This window comes from Dendrobates tinctorius, unplaced genomic scaffold (assembly GCF_039654945.1).
Source record: "Dendrobates tinctorius isolate UK_male_01 unplaced genomic scaffold, ASM3965494v1 ptg000057l, whole genome shotgun sequence".
Lineage (NCBI taxonomy): Eukaryota > Metazoa > Chordata > Amphibia > Anura > Dendrobatidae > Dendrobates > Dendrobates tinctorius.
The window spans coordinates 26,922,257-26,944,068 of record NW_027361725.1 but is presented as its reverse complement, the minus strand read 5'-3'; the positions used below and the strand labels follow the sequence as shown (position 1 = coordinate 26,944,068).

General features: G+C 41.7%; 1 protein-coding gene across 1 annotated transcript in view; it reads left to right on the top strand.

Moving 5' to 3' along the window:
• GANC (glucosidase alpha, neutral C) overlaps nt 1-21,812 on the top strand; it is a 202,049-nt gene that overhangs the window by 141,842 nt on the left and 38,395 nt on the right. The window contains exons 14-19 of the mRNA XM_073577850.1: nt 748-827; nt 3,733-3,876; nt 7,492-7,588; nt 9,503-9,604; nt 13,012-13,255; nt 17,953-18,017. Of these exons, the coding sequence (XP_073433951.1) occupies nt 748-827; nt 3,733-3,876; nt 7,492-7,588; nt 9,503-9,604; nt 13,012-13,255; nt 17,953-18,017 (732 nt within the window). The remainder of the gene's footprint in view (nt 1-747; nt 828-3,732; nt 3,877-7,491; nt 7,589-9,502; nt 9,605-13,011; nt 13,256-17,952; nt 18,018-21,812) is intronic.

The window sequence follows — 21,812 nt, the reverse complement described above, 5'->3', positions numbered from 1 at the left end:
AGTGAGGGAAGGAATTACTGATAATGAGTTATGTATTGTAATTATGGAGTGGCCCAGAATACAGGACGATTTTCACTCCTCACTAGATTCACTTTCCATAGATCACTGTTCAGTGTGTGTCTGGGGGAGGAGCAGCTCTCTGCTCTCTGCACTGAGGCTGCTAGAGGGGGAGGATTTGTTACCGTGTGAGAGCTTGTTCATGTGGACAGGGAGGGCCTGTAGCTATGGAGGGTGGGGTTGTTGCTATATAGGGCATGTTTGGAGTAGAGTAGGAGGTTACTAGTTCTCATTTCAATGCCATATCACCCCCCCTTGGACGTTCTGTTCAGAATATCTAGAAAACCGTGCAAACTAGTGACAGAAAGTAAATTACTTATTGTCATAATTCTGCAGCCCAGAAATGTACTGAGATTATGTGAAAAGCCCGGACAACCCCTTTAATGTTTACATGTTGGAAAATTGTCTTTTCTGTCTCACAGACATAAAATTAGCTCTGTATCATGGAGAAAAAAAAGATAAGTAAACCGATGAACAATAAGCTCATACCTTATAACCCCATGGGTCTACTGAACAGAACCACAATAGAGTTCTTTGGATGTTCAATTCAGTAGAAACAAAGGGCTCCGGGTCCTACTGCTTTCCAAAAATGACAATGAAATGCAGCCATTTTGCGCTTGTCTGAAACTGGTCTAGCCAATACTGGCAGGGTCTTAGAGAACGACGCATTACATTTCAGCTATTTTTCAGGTGTCTCCAGCTATTTGGACTTTACCAGCCCCGATGTTCGAGAATGGTACTCTTCTCAGTTTTCATTAGACAAATACAAAGTAAGTGTCTAAAATATTTTTTTGTTGCTCTAATGCATCTAAAATATTAAAGGAAACTTTTGACAATGATTTTGTAAACTATCATTTTGCTCACAGCTCCTCAGCAAATCTATGTATCTCTATGGCTATAGACTGCTATCTGGTTTTCATCTGTTCATTTATACCTGCCAAATAATAAATTGCATTTTAGCAATCAAATTTAGTAATTAGTACCTTAATTGTGGTTGGTGCATTTCATTTTTTGAGAGCGGTGGAGTCCTTGAGCCTGTCCACTGATCTCAACATCAAAAAAGTCTCCTCACTCTCTCCTAAGGGGTGGTGATTGTTGAGGATCCAGCTAGCAAGATCAATGTGGCCATTGTGTCATGTTGATTCTCTCTACCGATGATTGAAGGTCTGTAGGTCTGTACAGAGCAGGCCTGGGCAAACTGCGGGCCTGTGGGCCACATCCAGCCCCCTGAGTGTTCCTGTGTGGCCCACTGACACTCACAGCCAGAGGGCTGGAGTCCCTCACCTCTGTATGTGAGGGTTAACCCTTACCTCCCTCTTTGCTCCCAGCTTGTACTGTTGTATGTCCTGTGCAGGACAGGTAAGGGTTAAGTCCTCCATAATGCTCCCCCTATGATCTGTGGCTTATCACATCCACTCCATAGACTGCATTAAGGATTCTCACCCCCTCCTGTCAGCTCCTGCCCATATGTGATGTGAATCTCTGCATGTGGAGTAGAGGTGGGAGAAAACTTTTTTCCAATGTTCCCAATTTATTGCTTGATCCACTTCTATTACGTGTTACGATAAGCTTTATTGCAACAGATATTGTCAGGCTGTGTTCACACGACTGTAATATTTGTCCAAATGCTGTCTATGAAAAAAAAAAATAAACCCGACCTCAGACAGAGAGCTAGGAGCAATGTTATGGAATTGAGCTATTTAGATTACAGCTTGAAAATGTCTGTGTGAGAAATGTCACAGCGCCCACCGGTGTCACAGCGCCCACCGGTGTCACAGCGCCCATCGGTCTCTTCTGTATTTCAGATCAGACTCGCCTGTCGAAGTCTATGGGTGTGCAAGAAGAAAAAAAATGGATGCCATATGAATCATCTGTATAGCAACCGATTTTTACGAATACATTTCCATTACTAAGACAGGGCACTATTTCTTTAAAATGTTATTCATTTTTGAGGTATAAAAATGGATGCCATGCAGATGACAATACAGATGGAAAGTCGTCTTTTTCTAGATGAAAATACCGATTTTTTTTTTTTATTTTTTTTTTTATATGCTCATTTAAACTTCATCACATCAGCAACTGCTTTTTATAAAGTGACAAAATTTATATTATTTAACATAATCCAACATAATAATGAACATAATACTTTTTCCTATCTTAGGAAAAAGGAAGTTCATAATGGCATAAACAAGAGGGCAACTCCCTTGAAAATATATAGACCTACATAGAAAACGGAGTATGACGCCATGAAGTCAATACAATAGGTTATAATGTCAAAAAATATTCGCTCTTTATTGATACAGGTGCATAAAAAGTGTACATTACAAAATATAATCATGTGATCAGATGTCGGATAAGACACTACAAAAATAAAGGGGATGGATACACCGCACATGTATGGTAAATGCAATGATACCAAAAAATCAAATTACAGCGCCCCAAGAGAATGCATCAAAACAGGTACCCATGCTAAAGAGTCTCCCATTTAACCGTCAAGTATTACTATCAAAGTGAAGTGCAAAGCACACAGCATAGGGAGTTCATACAAAAACTTTCCAATAAAGTGCTATGTGCAAGAAAACATGGGGAATTTCGTAGAAAGGTAATCATGCTTACCCATTACAGAAGTGCATGTGCGTAGCGTCCAGCCCCAAAACCCCTACGCACGTTTCGCGCTAGGCTTCACATCAGCAACTGCTTTTTATAAAGTGACAAAATTTATATTATGCAGAATTAAGGATGATCCGAAACCAAAGAAGGTGACTTTCATACTAAATTTAATTCATAATCTAATCACTTTTCTAATATATTTCAGTTAAAAATGTCTACCTTTCCCTCTCTACTCTAACTTCCTGTGTGCTTGTGTGTGTTTTTTTACTTCCAGTGACATTTATTTGAGGATCCCAGTGTTATTTTGGGGTACTCACACAGGACGTCATTAGGAAGCAGAGGCTGCAATCACTGCCACAGCTGCTTTCCCCACCATGAAATAAAGCGTCATCTGTTTCAGAGACTGGACTGGTCCCTGGCGGGTCATCTCTTCTCCTTAGCGCAAGCAAGGGAGCGCACTGTCACCGTGCATTCAAATGAATATAGCACAGGGAGCGCACTGTCACTGTGCATTCAAAGGAATATAGCACAGAAAACTAATACTGAGTATGCATCAGAATTTATGTACGATGCATTATCAGGTGATCTGGACTAGCCGAGCCTCCAAAACAGACATCACTGATGGCGCCTCATTTCAGAGAGGAGCAGAGGCCTCGGCTGTGACCGCAGCTTCTGCCCCATGATGACGGCTCATTCGAGTATCCCAGCATGCACTGGTGAATCTCAAACAAAATGTCATGGGATGTTAAAAAAAAAAAAAAAAAAGACAGGAAGTCACAATGTAGAGGGTATGTTAGAGGATTTTCATTGAAGTATATTAGAAAACGAGATTAGATTATTACACTGAATATATGAAATTCACCTTTGGTTTCGGACCACCCCTTTAAGTTCAGCCGATTGGTTCGGCCCTCCACAGCAGTGCCAGTTTCTCATGTGGCCCCTTGGGAAAATTAATTGCCCACCCCTGGTATAGAGGGACCGCAGAAATTGAGCTCAAGCCTGGAAAAACCCTTTAAATTATTAATACACCTGTTGATGTTTTGATATCTTCATCTTGACTTTTAGGATTCCACAGATGTCTTATTTATTTGGAACGACATGAATGAGCCCTCAGTGTTTGAATCACCTGAAGGGACTATGCCAAAGGATGTGGTGCACCACCAGGGCTGGGACCATCGAGATGTCCATAACCTGTATGGATTTTACCAGGTGCATGTACTGTTTGAGCTACAGAATCTGTGTATGGTGGACATACTTTTTGCTTTAAAAAATACACCAGATTTTAATTTTCAGGGAAATAGGACATATTGGACCGTCTAAGTTTCTGGACATTATTTTTTTTTTTAAATCTAGTCCTCATACTTATGAAGAATAAGTGATTTTGCAATACACTCTATACAAATATTCCCTCTGACCGGAGTGCTGCTTGTAATAGATGATAGGAACCACATGTCACAGCTTGTATTTTGTAATTGTATGTTTGTATGCAGAACAGGTTTTTATTAGCATAACACAATTCTAAAATCAGACTGTAGAAATTAAAGTATGTTGTGACTTTCCAGAAATTACATTCTTGATCCTTTTTCTCACATGTCACAGATGGAGAATTATAGGTAAGAGTAGAAATAATAACACCATAAATAATGTAGGCATATATTATCGTCCTCACCTCTTCATATCGGGACAAGTTAGCACCCATCCACAGGATACAACCTCCAGAGATTCATGTTTTTTTTAGAACATGTAGTATGAAGCCCTTCTGCACATCATGAAAAGAAGGAATAGAATAAAATGCATTAGATAAAAGATTATTGTCAATCTGAGAATTTAAAGGGAACCTGGCATCGAATACATGCTGCTTGATCCAAGGGCAGCATGCATCAGGCACTGGCTGTATGATCAGGGATGTATGACCCTGAAATTCTGCCATGTTTCATAGAAAAACCTACTTTAAAAGCCACTGAGAACCGAGCCACAAGGGAGACTAGTCGAACAGACGGGTCCCAGCAGCTTGTCTTCCACCACCCTTCTTGAGTAACCGGTCTCTCCCTGCTTGTGTGTATAGGGAGAGATCTGTCAGTCATTGACAGCGGACGGGGAGAATCCGATGGGGACCAGCCTGACCCACTAGTCTCTTGTGCGGTCTTTAACCCATTGACCAACATCCGCCATACGGTGCAAGTCTGAATTCGGTGTATAGACTAAACTCAGTGTAATCCTGCCCCAATACCAGCAGAAAATGGCTGTGACATGCAGCTAGGATTTACCTCTAGCATCCTCCGCCTGAGACTATTAAACTGTTAAATATCTGTCACGATCCATTTTTGGATCTGTGGAAGATCCAGGCTCTCATATTAAAAGTTTTTTCCTTTCAGACCGCCGGTGGTTAATATTATTTTTGCCGCTGCTGGTGTTACTGCATTGTGATTAATTATCTATGCAGGCGGAAACCACTCCCACCTTCCTACATAAGCTCACCAGGTGCACCAACTAACTGTTGGTTATACACTTGCTCTTTGGAGACCAACCAAGCTGGAGTTCAGTAGCTGACAGAGTTCTGTGGATCTTCAGTTGTCTGCTGTTTTCAAGTGGCTAACTCTGCTATCCTGGAGCATTGCCGCAGAGCAAGCTAAGTCTTGTCTTTCAGTTTATTTAACCCAGAGGTGTCTGTATTACCCTTTCCCTGGTTTTTGGTGCAGTTTACTTTATTCCCTGTCTCACCCCCTGGGGAGGGGGTTGGGTGTTTAGCTCAGGGCTGAACAGGAAATAAGGACAGGTCGGAGACTTGGGCCTCACTACCTTTAAGTGTACCCCCAAGTTAAGGAAAGTCAGGGCACCCCCTTAGTCTTAGGGGCAGTTCAGGGGCCCTGTTTCCACGTCTCCTGTTTCCCCACAACTGCCCCGTGACAATGTCGCTGTCGATATCTGACAGCGGAATTATCAGAGCACCTGCATGGGGGCACCCATCTGCACCCCATGATCTTATTGCGGGGATCCGATGGTTTGCTATGTGTAGTGCAGCAAGGTTGGTGCAGTGGGACAAACAGGCAGTGACCCAGGAAAGTTCAATACAAAGTCTTTTAATATCCAAAGAAAACTTACACTGGAGCTATTTTCTGGTACAGTGTATGGTAAAATGAATGGTGTCATTCAAAAGTACAACTTGTCTCACAAAATAAAAAATAAAACAAGCTATAGCTATTGGAAGAAGGGGAGGAACAAAGAAAATGAAAAACTGAAATTGACCATATCAGGAAGGGATTCACCACAGTGTTTCAGAGTCAAACATACCTGGCCGAGATCATTCAGCCAGTGTCTGATACATGCTGCCCGTGGATTGGGGAGAGTGTAACCGCGGTCAGGTTCACTTTAATGTGCAAATGCATTGGCAGTTTAATATCTCCACTGAAAATCTAACAATGTTCCACTACAATAATAGGTAAATTTTTAGATAAGTTTTTTTTTACAAAGATATAGATATCATTATTTTATGCCTCGTGAGTTGGGATGTACTGTCCGTGGCGGGAACCCACGCAGCCGCTATAGTACCCATGAGTCAGGGGGCACAGTGCAGCTCAGCAACGTGTCTCCAATTTTCCCCCAGTCATCACAATTTCAGTATTATCCATATCCCCTGGACGTGGATACTTTTGAACAGAAGTGGATCAGGAAGCCAAAGGCTCCCTGAGTTATCATTCAGCCTATGCCGATGAGTGTGAGACCCCATGCACTCCTGGCGCGATCACATTACTATTATATATCACGCCTGCTGTGCTGAAGCCTCAGTACTCACTGCACAGACTGGAGTAGCATGTCGGGGGAATGGGGCTCACCACTGAACAATTTGCAGCCTGTGGAGGATACATTGACGATCACTTTACATGTTTCTCTGTGTAGCTGAAGCCTCAGTACTCACACTGCACAGACCGAAGAAGCATGTTGGGGGAATGGGGCTCACCATTGAACAATTTGCAGCCTGTGGAGGATACGTTGATGATCACTTTACATGTTTCTCTGTGTAGCTGAAGCCTCAGTACTCACACTGCACAGACTGGAGTAGCATGTCGGGGGAATGGGGCTCATCATTGAACAATTTGCAGCCTGTGGAGGATACGTTGGTGATCACTTTACATGTTTCTCTGTGTAGCTGAAGCCTCGGTACTCACACTGCACAGACCGGAGTAGCATGTCGGGAGAATGGGGCTCACCATTGAACAATTTGCAGCCTGTGGAGGATACATTGGTGATCACTTTACATGTTTCTCTATGTAGCTGAAGCCTCAGTACTCACACTGCACATACTGGAGTAGCATGTCGGGGGAATGGGGCTCATCATTGAACAATTTGCAGCCTGTGGAGGATACGTTGGTGATCACTTTACATGTTTCTCTGTGTAGCTGAAGCCTCGGTACTCACACTGCACAGACCGGAGTAGCATGTCGGGGGAATGGGGCTCAACAATGAACAATTTGCAGCCTGTGGAGGATACGTAGACTATCACTTTACATGTTTCTCTGTGTAGCTGAAGCCTCAGTACTCACACTGCACAGACTGGAGTAGCATGTCGGGGGAATGGGGCTCACCATTGAACAATTTGCAGCCTGTGGAGGATACATTGACGATCACTTTACATGTTTCTCTGTGTAGCTGAGCCTCAGTACTCACACTGCACAGACCAGAGTAGCATGTCGGGGGAATGGGGCTCACCATTGAACAATTTGCAGCCTGTGGAGGATACGTAGACTATCACTTTACATATTTCTGTGTGTAGCTTTGTCTGATCTTCTTTTCTCTTATTTACCATCCAAATCTTTTGTTCCTTAGCAAATGGCAACCTCTCAGGGACTAATTCAACGTTCAGGAGGAAGGGAAAGATCCTTTGTTCTGACACGGTCCTTCTTTGCTGGTTCTCAGCGTTATGGTGAGGTTTACAGTTTTTGTCACAATGTATTTCAACTTTTTTTTTATTTCACTAAAAGTCTTTTCTACAGTCACCTGCACATATTGTCAAAATCATCTGGTCAAACACATCAATCCTGAAAATGTCCCCAGGATCAGCCAACAATACAATGTGTATGGGGCAGAGAATAGTCTCCTGATATGTGCTGTAGGGGAATGGGTGGGATCAGATTTGTTTCCAGAGATATCTGGCAGTGTTTTTTTTTCTCCCACCTACATTGCGGTAAACATGAAAGATCTGCTCATGCCACAAACATGCATGTTTATGCTATTTAACAAATCACAGACAAAGACACAAGTCAGTGTAAGGATTATAATCAGATGGATCACTGCAGACTCACATTAAAGGGGTTGTCCAAAATCAGAAAACCAGTTTGGTATAAAGTAGACTGACCTTTACTCGCCATTATCGCAGCCACCGCTGAATCTCTGGCGCTGCTCCCTGTGTCGAGTATTGGCTGTGGCACAGATGATTCGCCCACAGTACGGCAGCCAATCAGTGAGCTCAGCAGCTCTGAGGAGGGTGTCGGCTATTAGGGCAGAGCCGCTGAGTTCACTAATCCCCTGCACTAGCGCCACAGTCAATATAGAGTAATTTGTTATTTTATAACAAACTGCAGTCGGGCACAATGATTTTCTGAAGGGGGACAACCCCTTATAACCTACACAAAGAACTCCAAATATATGTATATGGGGTTACAGGTCATCATAGATATATGGATTATGTGACAATAATGGTGACATGTTCTATTTTGATATTTTATTCCCATTAATAAACGGATGACACATGTATTGTAAAGACTGAAACCGGGACCAACCCAAAAATGGATCCAGCGTAAATTTTTACATTTCACAAGGGGTAAAAGGAGAAAGTGAATCCCACAATTTGTTCCACAACTTCTTTAGAATGTGGAAATAACCTTAATGTGGTCGGAAACTGGGCATATGGCAGGATTGGGAAGGTAACTAGCACCATTTGACTTTGGGAGCCAAATTTCACTGACATAGTGAAGGGTTGTCAGTTGCAGAGCCCATGATGCGCTAAAACAACAGAAACCATCCTCCGAAAAGTGACCCCATTTTGAAAATTACAACATTCTTGGAATTCTACTGAACCCAGAGGTGTATTCCAGGAATAAGCACACGTTGGATGTAGTAGAATGAAAATGGCAAATATGCCTACTTCGTGTGCAAAAACATCCGGGTTGATTTATCAACACTGTTTAATTCTTAGAGATCACAAACTTTTTTTTTTTAAATTCGTTTAGAGATCAAAAACTTTGATAAATCTGTCTAAATTTATGACTGTCCAGCCGAACTTTACATCACTTTTTAGTTAGCTTACTTTGTACCAGAAATATGCGCCACAATTCTGGGTGATTTTTTTTTCTCTGGGCCAATGTTTTTATTGTTGAGCCACGCCACTTTTGTTGAGGCCATGACCCATTTTTAAACCAAAATTCAGGTCATGAATGTTTTATGGTGAAAATTAAGCCAAAGTTCTGGCACTTTCATCTTAATAAATCTCCCCCATTGTGCCCAGCTTGGGCTTCTGGAGACATGTACTCCGTAAATTGTTTATGTGGGCTCTCTGCAATGCCAAACATGTGGATGCTAACTGAGGCTCATTTGGCTTTGGGAGAATGGATTTTGCTGGATTGGGTTTTGAGAGCCATGTTGATTTTCCAAATCATTGAGCTAGCAGTAATGTGGAGACTACCTATTTTTAAATTGACAGATGTTGGACCTGAGTTGGGGCTTGTTTTTTAACTGGAGTTGAAGTTAATTCATTAATACATTACGTCCATTGAAAGATAAGATGGGTGAGATGTCTACAGAAATTCTCCACGGACATCAATCTATTTTTGTCTTCTAGGTGCTGTATGGACCGGAGATAATAAAGCAGAATGGGAGTATCTTAAAATTTCTGTACCAATGTTACTATCTCTCAGTGTGGCCGGGATATCCTTTTGTGGAGGTAAATTAAACCATCGAGACCCAAAAAATGCTACATAATTACATAACTTGGGATGTAATTAGGCTGATAAAAGACACATCCAATCTCTCTCACATCGAACTGTTTGAGTCACAAAATGGCAAGGTAGCTCTATGTACACAGGAAATTTGGACCGTTTCCTAAGCTTAGAATTCTTTCCCTTACGCAACCCCTTCACACACTGACGATTTTAGCTTTTTTCATTTTTTCCTCCCCTTTTTCCAAGAGCCATAACTTTTTTTTATTTTTCCATCCATATAGCCGCATAAGCTCTTGTTTCTTTTGCACGATGAGTTGTACTTTTGAATGACACCATTCATTTTACCATGTTCTGCACTGGAAAGCGGGAAAATAAATTCCAAGTGTGAAGAAAATGAAAAAAAAGGGAAATTTCAGAATTTTTTTCTTACCATGTTGACTATACAATAAAATGACCTAGCAATATGATTCTCCAGGTCAGTACGATTACGCACATACCAATCATGTATTTTTTTTATATTTAGGTGGTAAAAATTTTTTGGGGAAATCTGTATTAAAAACCCCCCAAAAAAACACCTTTGCTTGTGTCACCATTTTCTGAGACCCTTAATACTTTTAATATTCAGGATATAGTGCTGGGTGAGTGCTTATTTTTTGCTCACTGACCTGACTTTTTATTGATACCATTTTGAGGTACATATGATCTTTTGATCGCCTCTTGCTTCTTAACTCCTTAATGACATTGCCAATTTCCATTATTATGTTTTCATTTTTTCCTCCCCTTCCTCCAAGAGTCATAACTTTTTTATGTTTTCTACCCACATGGCCATATGAGGGCTTGTTTTTTTGTGGGAAGATTTGTACTTTTGAATGACACCATTTATTTTATAACTTAGTATACTGAAAATTGGGGAAAAAAAATCATAATTGGGTTATTGTTTTTTCAGTACAAATCCTGTGGTTCCTTGAGTAAAATAAAAAAAAAAAAAACAACTTAGGCCGAGGTCACACTTGCAAGTGCAATGCGAGAAACTCGCGCAAGTCTCTCGCCTCAATACCCGGCACTACCGCCGGCAATCAGGACCGAAGTGTGCAGCTGCATGTCTTTCTATGCAGCTAAACGCTCCAGTCCGAACGGCCAGCGGCATTGCCGGGTATTGAGACGAGAGACTCGCGTGAGTTTCTCGCATTGCACTCGCAAGTGTGACCCCGGCCTTATACTCCCCTGCCCCACCAGCACTAGATCAGTGGTGTTGGTGGCTCCCTTGATAATGTTAGAGCACATGAGCACTGCATTCAATCCACTAATGGACTGCTTTGCTCACAAATACCTTGGATGAAACTTGGACTTCCAAGGAAAGCGCAAGCGCTGCAGCCCATTACTAGCCTCACATGACATAACAATGCTCGAGGTGAGTATGTTTTTTTTTTTGCAATAGACTTTTATAAAAAAGGCTTAAAAAACAACAGCAAAAACACAATAAACCACAGCATGCTATGGCTTATTTTCTAGCAGACACCTGTGGAAAACTTACGGAAAAGCACAGTGTTTATGAACATGAAAATATGGCCTCAAAGTAAAAACCCTTTACTTCTCTAATGGACCCAAATGTTATTCACACATATCTAAATACAGGAATAATTAGGACACATGGTCAGCCATTAACAATAAGACAACCTACAGCACATGAGTATAAGGAGCTATATATAAGTGGCAAGGCTCAAAATAAATAAAGAATATATTTTTTATTGGATAACATGATAATTACAAAAACATAAAAATAGACATACAAAAGTCAGATATATTAAATACTATAGGTAGGTAAGTGATGATAACAAAACTCTCTTGTGTGAATACTATGAGCCAATACAGGATTATTACAGGATTATATTGTGTGCAATCACAGTGTGGAGGACAGATACTAGAAAGGTACAAGCCAAAATAACCAGTGCTGTATAAGTTAAGGCCATTTAGCCCCTTACTGACATCGGACGGTATAGTACATCCAATGACAGTATCCCCCGCTTTGATGTAGGCTCTGGCGGTGAGGCCACCTCAAAGCCAGGACATGTCAGTTGTTTTGAACAGCTGACATGTGCCGGCAATAGCCGTGGGCGGAATCACAATTTGCCCGCTGCTATTAACTAGTTAAATGCCGCTGTCAAACTCTGACAGCGGCATTTAACAAGCGCTTCCAGCCATCCGGCCGGAAATGCGGTCACTAGTGACCCATATCACATGATTGCGGATCACCGATGTGTCGACATGACAACCATAGGTCTCCTTGAGACCTCTATGGTTGTTGATGATGGATTGTTATGAGCGCCACCCGGTGGCACTAATAGCAAGTCTGTAATTCTGCTACATAGAGGCAATCTGAGCATCGCCTCTATGTAGCAGAGCCGATCGGGCTATGGCAGCTTCTAGCCTCCCATGGAAGAAAAATAGTTTTAAAAGTATAAAAAAAAATAAAAGTTTAAATCACCCCCCTTTTGGCCCCATTCAAATAAAACAATAAAAAAAAAATCAAACCTACACATACTTGGTATTGCCACGTTCAGAATCGCCCGATCTATCAAGAAAAAAAAGGATTAACCTGATCGCTAAACGGCGTAGCGGGAAAAAAAATTAAAACACCAGAATTACGTTTTTTTGGTCACCACGACATTGCATTAAAATGCAATAACGGGTGATCAAAAGAACGTATCTGCACCAAAATGATATCATTAAAAACGTCAGCTCGGCGCACAAAAAAACAAGTCTTCACCCAACTTGAGATCATGAAATTTTGAGATGCTATGGGTCTTGGAAAATGGCGCAATTTTTTTTTAAAGAAAGTTTGGAATTTTTTTTCACCACTTAGATTAAAAAAAAAAGCCTAGACTTGTTTGATGTCTATGAACTCGTAATGACCTGGAGAATCATAATGGCAGGTCAGTTTTAGCATTCAGTGAACCTAGCAAAAAAGCCAAGCAAAAAAAAAAGTGTGGGATTGCAATTTCACCGCACTTGGAATTTTTTTTCTTGTTTTCTAGTACACGACATGGTAAAACCAATGGTGTAGTTCAAAAATACAACTTGCCCCACAAAAACAAGCCCTCACATGGCTATATTGATGGGAAAATAAAAAAGTTATGACTCTGGGAAGAAGGGGAGTGAAAAACGAAAATGCATAACCGAAAAAAGCTTCAGTCATGAAGGGGTTAAGGTACATACAGAAAATCATGGAGAGAGTAACATCACAAAAACATTCACATAATGATAGTAATGCACAGTGGCATGGAGTATACTTTACCTATCAAAAAAACACACTTGACTCTATATATATATATATATATATATATATAGGTATGCTTCAATAGAAAGAAGTTTCTAGGACTCATTCTTCTTTGTTGTTCTATTCCTATAGCTGATGTAGGAGGCTTTATTGGAGATCCAGACACAGAACTTCTTGTCCGATGGTACCAGGCTGGTTCCTTCCAACCTTTTTTTCGAGGTCACGCGATGCAAGGCACGCGCCGCAGGGAACCTTGGCTGTTTGGTGAAGACAACACTGCTATAATCCGGAAAGCAATAAAGGAACGCTACGCTCTGCTTCCATTTTGGTATTTGCTGTTTTATCGTGCACACATATCTGCTGAGCCAGTGATGAGGTGAGATTGATTATTCTTTACTTTAAGGGAATGTATCACCTATGTTTGTTAATATATACAACCAGATAGTGAAACATATCTGTTTTTTTTCTGATTGTAGTTTTTTATTCTATTTTTATACATGATAATGAGGGGCCATCTTGCCTGAGTTACTGTGAACAAGATTTACAGATATGTTTCGCAGCATATCGAGCTCACTGATTTGTATGGGACTGGTTTCTAAACATGCCATGTGACCTATGCAGAGGTCATTGTGAACGGGGGAGGAGGACGGGAGCTTAGACCATTACCTACTGCTGAAAAATGTTTTCCAAAGAACATTAACTATCAGCCTAATGACAGTTATTGATCAGTTAAAGATGGTTTTTTTTCATACATATACACAGTCAGTGACATGGAAAATTTACTCCACCATAAAAATGATTTGTCACTTTTGGTCATTTTAAGCCATTTTTTGCTTCCTTTTTTAGGCCTGTGTGATCAGTGCCAAGTATATTTAATTATTGCACAACTTGCAATGAACATTTACAGCGCAAGTAGTTTTCTTATAATTAATGATGTAGCACATTTTCCAATTTGTGGATTTAAAAACTATTGTTTAACCCCTTCCCGACATGCAACATGTGCAGCTGTATGGAGCAGGTACAGAGGCAGATGCCAGCTGTGCAAGGCAGTGTTCCCACAATGAGCTTTTGGTGCGTTTTTGACACTTTGTATTTTTGCTCCATCAAAAACGCAGCGTCTTACACTTCCAGCAAAGTGGATGGGATTTATACGAATCTCCTGCCCTCTGTGCGTCTTTTAAAAGGGAACCTGTCAGCAGGATTGTGCACAGTAACCTACAGACAGTGTCAGGTCGGCCCCGTTATACTTAATAAAATGAGACCTTGGTTGACTGCTGACAGGTCGCTGATCCCTCACTGACTTGCTTGCTGGAAAAGAAAAAATAATGTCCTGCACCAAGATGGCACCACCTACGCATGCGCAATAGCAGCTGCTACTGTGCAGGCAGCGCCATCTTGGAGGAGGACATTTTTTTTTCTTCTCCAGCAAGATGGCGCTGCCAGCGCCTGCGCAACAGCACCTATCATATCTCTATACAAACTGATGGCTGCTATTGCGCAGGTGCAGTGAGCGCAATTTTCAAATTGATTTTTTTTTCCTCGCCTCAGTTAAATAAGCAAAAGGGATTAAGTGCACAGTATCTATGCAATTATGCTGCAGCGCAGGTGTCAAGGCCGGCACCTGCCTGCAGGAGCGTTTTTTTTCTTTTATTCAGTATGTGATGGTATTCATTATGCAAACTAAGGGGCAGGTCAGTGAGGGATCAGTGACCTGTCAGCAGGCTACATTATGAATATTTAATCAGAGCACCACATACATGAACCCCGCCTTAGGACACGAGAATCTCATTAACACAGAACTGGAAATAAAGATTGAGAAACATCCACAAGACAGATTTCATCAACCAAGGTATTATTTTATTCAGTATAACGGCGCTGACCTGACACTGTGTGTAGGTTACTGTGCACAATCCTGCTGAGAGGTTCCCTTTAATTAAAGCAGCGAAAACTGATCTGCGGTGCGAGTTTCAAATCCGCAGCATGCCAATTTCTCTTGCGGTACACTGAGTTTTATGAGTGGATTTTCCTCATAGACTTGAATTAGATGCAGAAAACCCGCAGGTAAAAAATGCAAACGCATTTTTTGTGCATTTCTGCAGTGGAAACGCATCAAAACCAAATGTAATCTGCACATGACTGCATCATAATTTTGGCAAAGCCAAATACCAGGAAGTATCAAAAGCAAAGCAGCTTTATTTAAAGCATGACACACCAAAAAGATGCAAAAACCACAGCGTCGATAACGTGTTAAAAATGTATGTAACAAATGCAGTGAAAAACCGCAAGTAACCTAATTTACCTGATACGTGTAGAAATGGTGCAGAAAATCTGCAACATCAAAAACTCAACAATAGCTCATTGTGGGAGCTTAGCCTTAAGCCCCCGTTACAAACTGCGATATCGCTAGCAATATCGCTGTAAAGTCACTGATTTTGTGACGTTGCAGCGATATTGCTAGCGATATCGCTGCATGTGATACTTACCTCCGACCGGCTCCCCCGCTGATTATCGCTGATCGCGCGAGAAGCTCCTGGACCATTCCTCGTCGGTCACTTCGTGCGGCGCTTCCTGCTGTGACGACGAGCGACGCGTGGAGCCGGGCGGGAGGACATAGGATCGCCTCATCTGACAGGTAAGTAGCGATCCCCGTCCCCAGCGATGTCGCTGGTGAGATCTGCCTGAGTGGCAGCTCACTAGCGACCACCTAGCGATGCACCAGCGATCCTGACCGCGTCATATCGCTAGTCGGGATCGCTGGTGCATCGCTAGGTGTAACGGTACCCTTAGGCTGTGTGCCCATGGTAATTTTTTTTGAGAGTTTTTGATCCTAGTGTCCTAGGAAGCATTTTTCAACATGACAACACCAGACCACATGTTGCTTGTGCCACTGAGAGCGGCCTGTAGGCCTAAACATGCAACCATGGTCTGCGGCATCTCCGGACTTTTCTCCTTTCGAGCACATCTTGGATGTCATTGATTGGTAATTATAAAAGTAGCTGCCAGCAGCAGATCTTGATGATTTTCCAAAGTGCCAGCGTGACAGAACCTTCTTAAGACAACCAAGACTAACCTCATTGATAGTAGCTCAGGCTGTAAGTGTGGGAATTTCTGCGCTTGGCGCTCATACGCCATTCTGAATAAATCAAGATATATTACACATTTTTTTTTCCATTTTTATATCAGTAACATGTCTATCCATCCTGTGATTTCCATAACTCCACAATTTTTCTTTCTTCGTGTTATAATTTCAAGGTTGAGGGTATATATGTATATATAATGTATAGTAGATTGTGACTGTATTCTTACGACACTATTGATAAATGTGGCCTCTATCAGTCAGTTTCAGTGGTGGAGTTACGTACATGTTTGCTAGCTATGAAAATACAGTTGTGGCCAAAAGTATTGACACCCCTGCAATTCTGTCAGATAATACTCAGTTTCTTCCTGAAAATGATTGCAAACACAAATTCTTTGGTATTATTATCTTCATTTAATTTGTCTTAAATGAAAAAACACAAAAAGAATTGTCCTAAAGCCAAATTGGATATAATTCCACACCAAACATAAAAAAGATCGTGGACAAAAGTATTGGCACTGTTCGAAAAATCATGTGATGCTTCTCTAATTTGTGTAATTAACAGCACCTGTAACTTACCTGTGGCTCCTAACAGGTGTTGGCAAAAATTAAATCACACTTGCAGCCAGTTGACATGGATTAAAGTTGACTCAACCTCTGTCCTGTGTCCTTGTGTGTACCACATTGAGCATGGAGAAAAGAAAGAAGACCAAAGAACTGTCTGAGGACTTGAGAAACCAAATTGTGAGGAAGCATGAGCAATCTCAAGGCTACAAGTCCATCTCCAAAGACCTGAATGTTCCTGTGTCTACCGTGTGCAGTGTCATCAAGAAGTTTAAAGCCCATGGCACTGTGGCTAACCTCCATAGATGTGGACGGAAAAGAAAAATTGACGAGATTTCAACGCAAGATTGTGCGGATGTTGGATAAAGAACCTCGACTAACATCCAAACAAGTTTAACCTGCCCTGCAGTCCGAGGGTACAACAGTGTCAACCCGTACTATCCGTCGGCGTCTGAATGAAAAGGGACTGTGTGGTAGGAGACCCAGGAAGACCCCACTTCTTACCCCGAGACTTAAAAAAGCCAGGCTGGAGTTTGCCAAAACGTACCTGAAAAAGCCTAAAACGTTTTGGAAGAATGTTCTCTGCTCAGATGAGACAAAAGTAGAGCTTTTTGGGCAAAGGCATCAACATAGAGTTTACAGGAGAAAAAAAGAGGCATTCAAAGAAAAGAACACGGTCCCTACAGTCAAACATAGCAGAGGTTCCCTGATGATTTGGGGTTGCTTTGCTGCCTCTGGCACTGGACTGCTTGACCGTGTGCATGGCATTATGAAGTCAGAAGACTACCAACAAATTTTGCAGCATAATGTAGGGCCCAGTGTGAGAAAGCTGGGTCTCCCTCAGAGGTCATGGGTCTTCCAGCAGGACAATGACCCAAAACACACTTCAAAAAGCACTAGAAAATGGTTTGAGAGAAAGCACTGGAGACTTCTAAGGTGGCCAGCAATGAGTCCAGACCTGAATCCCATAGAACACCTGTGGAGAGATCTAAAAATGGCAGTTTGGAGAAGGCACCCTTCAAATATCAGGGACCTGCAGCAGTTTGCCAAAGAAGAATGGTCTAAAATTCCAGCAGAGCATTGTAAGAAACTCATTGATGGTTACCGAAAGCGGTTGGTCACAGTTATTTTGGCTAAAGGATATGCAACCAAGTATTAGGCTCAGGGTGCCAATACTTTTGTCTGGCCCATTTTTGGAGTTTTGTGCGAAATGATCAATGTTTTGCTTTTTGCTTCTTTCTCTTTTGTGTTTTTTCATTTAAGACAAATTAAATGAAGATAATAATACCAAAGAATTTGTGTTTGCAATCATTTTCAGGAAGAAACTGAGTATTATCTGACAGAATTGCAGGGGTGTCAATACTTTTGGCCACAACTGTATATGTGTGTGTGAGAATCTATAATGAACATTCCTCTTTTTTTTCAACCAACAGGCCTTTGTGGGTTGAATTTCCCAAGTATCAGGATGCTTTTGGAGTAGATAAGCAGTACATGCTCGGTGAGACACCTACAAAGTCATATGTTGCAGTTATTACTTTTAATTGAAAAAAAAGTCTGCAGGTATTAGATGTACCTTGCCTTAGAAAAAAAATGAGATTCATGTTTTATTGTATTACAACTGGGATTTCAGATTGATTTTGTAGAGGGGTTATATTACTTTATTTAAACTGAAAAATGCAAAAAAAATTATGAAGAGAGAATGAATAAATAAATACTCCTAGCAAAAATGGTATCACCTGTGACCTAATCCTTTCTAGATGTGTTGTTGTGTAGATGTATTAAAATGCTTACTGATGGCCCTCTTCCCTGGTTTCCAACGTAACTCCTGTCCTCTTCAAGGTCACTTGAGTGCTCCTTTCCTTTGCCAGCTCACAGAGGGACCACTGTCTGGGGCAATGCTACCATCAATGTAAAAACCGAAGATAAAAACAAAATGAGCATATACCCTGCTGTAAGTAAGTAAAAAGTAATAGTGCATATAAATAACATCGGGTACTTAGTTTACACTGTTTTTTTATTACAAAAAAGGATAACAGCCATCTCACTGCGACAAGGTGTGCTCAATCGGGGCGATCCTATACTGCCTCTAATTAGTAACCGTATAGAACCGTCCCTATTTGGGTACACTTTGTTATATTTACTATTACTTTTTACTTACAGCAGGGTATATGCTCATTTTGTTTCTCTCTTAGGTTTTGTCTGATTAGTGGCCAGTGTGAACATGCTTCTATACGTTGCATGCATGCCAACTTATACTCCTGCTCATTTTTCTTGGTACCACCAATATAAGCCTACGGAGACGCTCGACAAAGCTACATAGATTTACATTGTAAAAGCAAACTCCGATCCTTACATAAATCCCTGTGTGATCTGGCAAATCTGATTTGAAGTCACAAGACCTGAAAGATATGCGTAGCCACGCTGTGAACCGGAGAAGACGGTGAGCGTTAAGTATTTTGATGCACCATTACTACATGACATACATTTTTTGAAAAGACTAGAGGATACTTTTTTTAGGAGTGTTTTAAAACGAAAAAAAGAGAAATTTAGGCTATGTGCACACGTTTTCCCTCAGCAGAGGGAAAGCTGATGTCTGAGGGCTGATGTTAATACTCTGGGAAGGAGCCAATAGCCATAAAGGTTCCCAGGCTATTAATATCAGCTCACAGATGTTTGCTTAGCCTTTACTGGCTGGTTTACAGGGGAACCCCAGAAAAAAATTGATGTGGGGTCCCCCTAGAGAATCGAACCAACAAAGGCTTGGCAGACAGCTACGGGCTGATATTAATAGCCTGGGAAGGGGTCATGGATATTGGCACCCCCAGGCTAAAAACATCAGCTCCCAGAGGCCCCAGAAATGGTGCATCTTATAGATGCGACAATTCTGGCACTTAGCCTCGCTCTTCCCACTTGCCCTGTAGCGGTGACAAGTGGAGTTCATATTTGTAGGGTTGATGTCACCTTTGTATTGTCAGGTGACATCAAGCCCACAGGTTAGTAATGGAGAGGCATCTATAAGACACCTATCCATTACTATCCCCATAGTGATATTGTATAAAACACAGACACCCAGAATAAAGTCCTTTATTTGAAATAATCACACAGACTCCTTTATTGAATCTAAATTTTCCATACTTACTGAACGTCTAATCCCCGACGCCCTCGTCTCCTGCAATCAAAAAATAATAAACCTACATATAATACTATCCTATCCGACATAGTCCATTTAATACCAAGTGTCCCACTGTGATCTCACGTGTAGAACAGTCACTTCGAGACATGTGACTGCTCTACCTGGCCACTGGCGATACACTGACAGGAGTTAGTCGCTCCCGCAGTGTATCACTGCGCTGCCATGAGAGTTCACCAGAGTTCATCAGCTCTGGTACCCTCACTTACGGCACCGCTGCGTGAGAACTGGAGCTGATCAGCTGATGAACTCCGGTGAGCTCTCATGGCAGCGCAGTGATACCACGCGGGTGCGATTACCTCCTGTCAGTGTATCACCGGAGGCCGGCTAGAGCGGTCACATCTCCTGATGTGACTGTTATACATGTGAGAACGCCGTGGGACCCTCTTTATTGAAGGGACTACGGCGGACAGGGAGTATATTTTGGTTTATTATTTTTGTTTGTTTGCAGAAGACACTGGCGTCGGGGATTAGATGTTCGGTGAGTATGTATTGTGTATGTGAATATTTATGTAATTATGTAAAAAAAAATTTACAATTGAACACAGGCACGGGATGATGAGACTATTCTCCTGTCATGAGCTCATGCTGTCTCTGTTATATGTGACTGCAGACATAGCCAGCTGGGAGTAGTAGTCCCATCAGACGACGCCTAAGTACAATCACTATGGGCTGTTCGTCTCATGGGTACACAAAGACACACAAAGACAGTCGCAGACAGACACACACACACAGACAGACTCAGACACACACACACAAACGCAGACACACACAGACACCCACAGACACACACATATTCTCCACTCACACATATTCTCTGTCCACACACTCTTCCTCCTTCTGACATCATTTCCTTTGACAATTTGCAGCATTTTTGGCAGCAACTCTGCAGCAAATAACAGTAAATACACAGCAAAGACGCAAACCTTTTTACACCTGCGTTTTTGCTGCAGTTTTGACTGACTCAGCTGAAGTCAGAGTCAAAAACGCTGCAGAAACGCAAAAGGAATTGACATGCTGCAGAAAATAAAACGCTGCAAATACGGACAGAAATTTACTGATCATGTGCACAACACTTCAGGATTGTAATTGAATTACCTGGCATAAGGATTCCATTGCGCTTTTGGACCATTTATGCACATAAAAAAGCCGCACAAATGCATCAAAAACGCATCGTGTGCACATAGCCTTAATGTGCATAAGTATTCACAACCTAATGTCAGTGCATTCTGGAGCCCCGTTTTTCCTACAATTACATATTTTGGTCTCTTGGTGAATGTCTATTAGCTCAGAACATCTAAACACTAGGGTTTGTACACATTTTTCCTGGCAAAGTACGGTAGTCTTCATCTTATGCCATAGATTATCAACTGAATTGGCGTCTGGCCATTCCAACACACCAAAATGTTTCCTCTTATGCCATTCCAGTGTAACTTTAGCAGAATGTTTAGGGTAATTGTCCCGCTAAAAGGCGGATCTCTGCGCCACAATACACTTCAACTGAATGTGCGTCCAAGGACGTATATCCAGTGGAAGTTTGTGCTCGCATCGATGGCCCCCTACCCGCACGGTCATGCTCACAACCTCTGCAACTGCGGCTGTTACACCCCTGGCAAGGAGACTGGATTGGGTAGGTGAGAGGACTCTGACAGGCAAACACCTCAAAACACATGTCTGCAAATTTAGTGTCTGGTTTGGCTTTGTATCCGAAGTTATGCGGCAAGGCTCTTTGAGGGGTCAATATTGACTTTTAAGATTGCTACTTCCAATATGACTTGACTCCTGCCCTCCTCCTCCTCTCTGAAGTGGCTCTTTGTATATTATAGTCTCACACACTCTTCTTGCCCTTCTATGGACCTGCTGGAAGCAGGGTGTGCACAGATTAATCTCAGAATCTGCCAGAAAAGTTTCAGAAATTAAATGGAACTAGAAATCAAAGGAACTGCACCAGACAGGATAAAAAGGAAGGCACCAGATATTTTTTATATGCATCATGTATTGGTGATTTTTCTATTGTGAGCCTGAGGGTCACTTTAAGTGCTGTTATTGCTACGTTTGTCACCTTTTTTTTCCAACGAAGGCAAATCTGAATTCTGAAGTGCG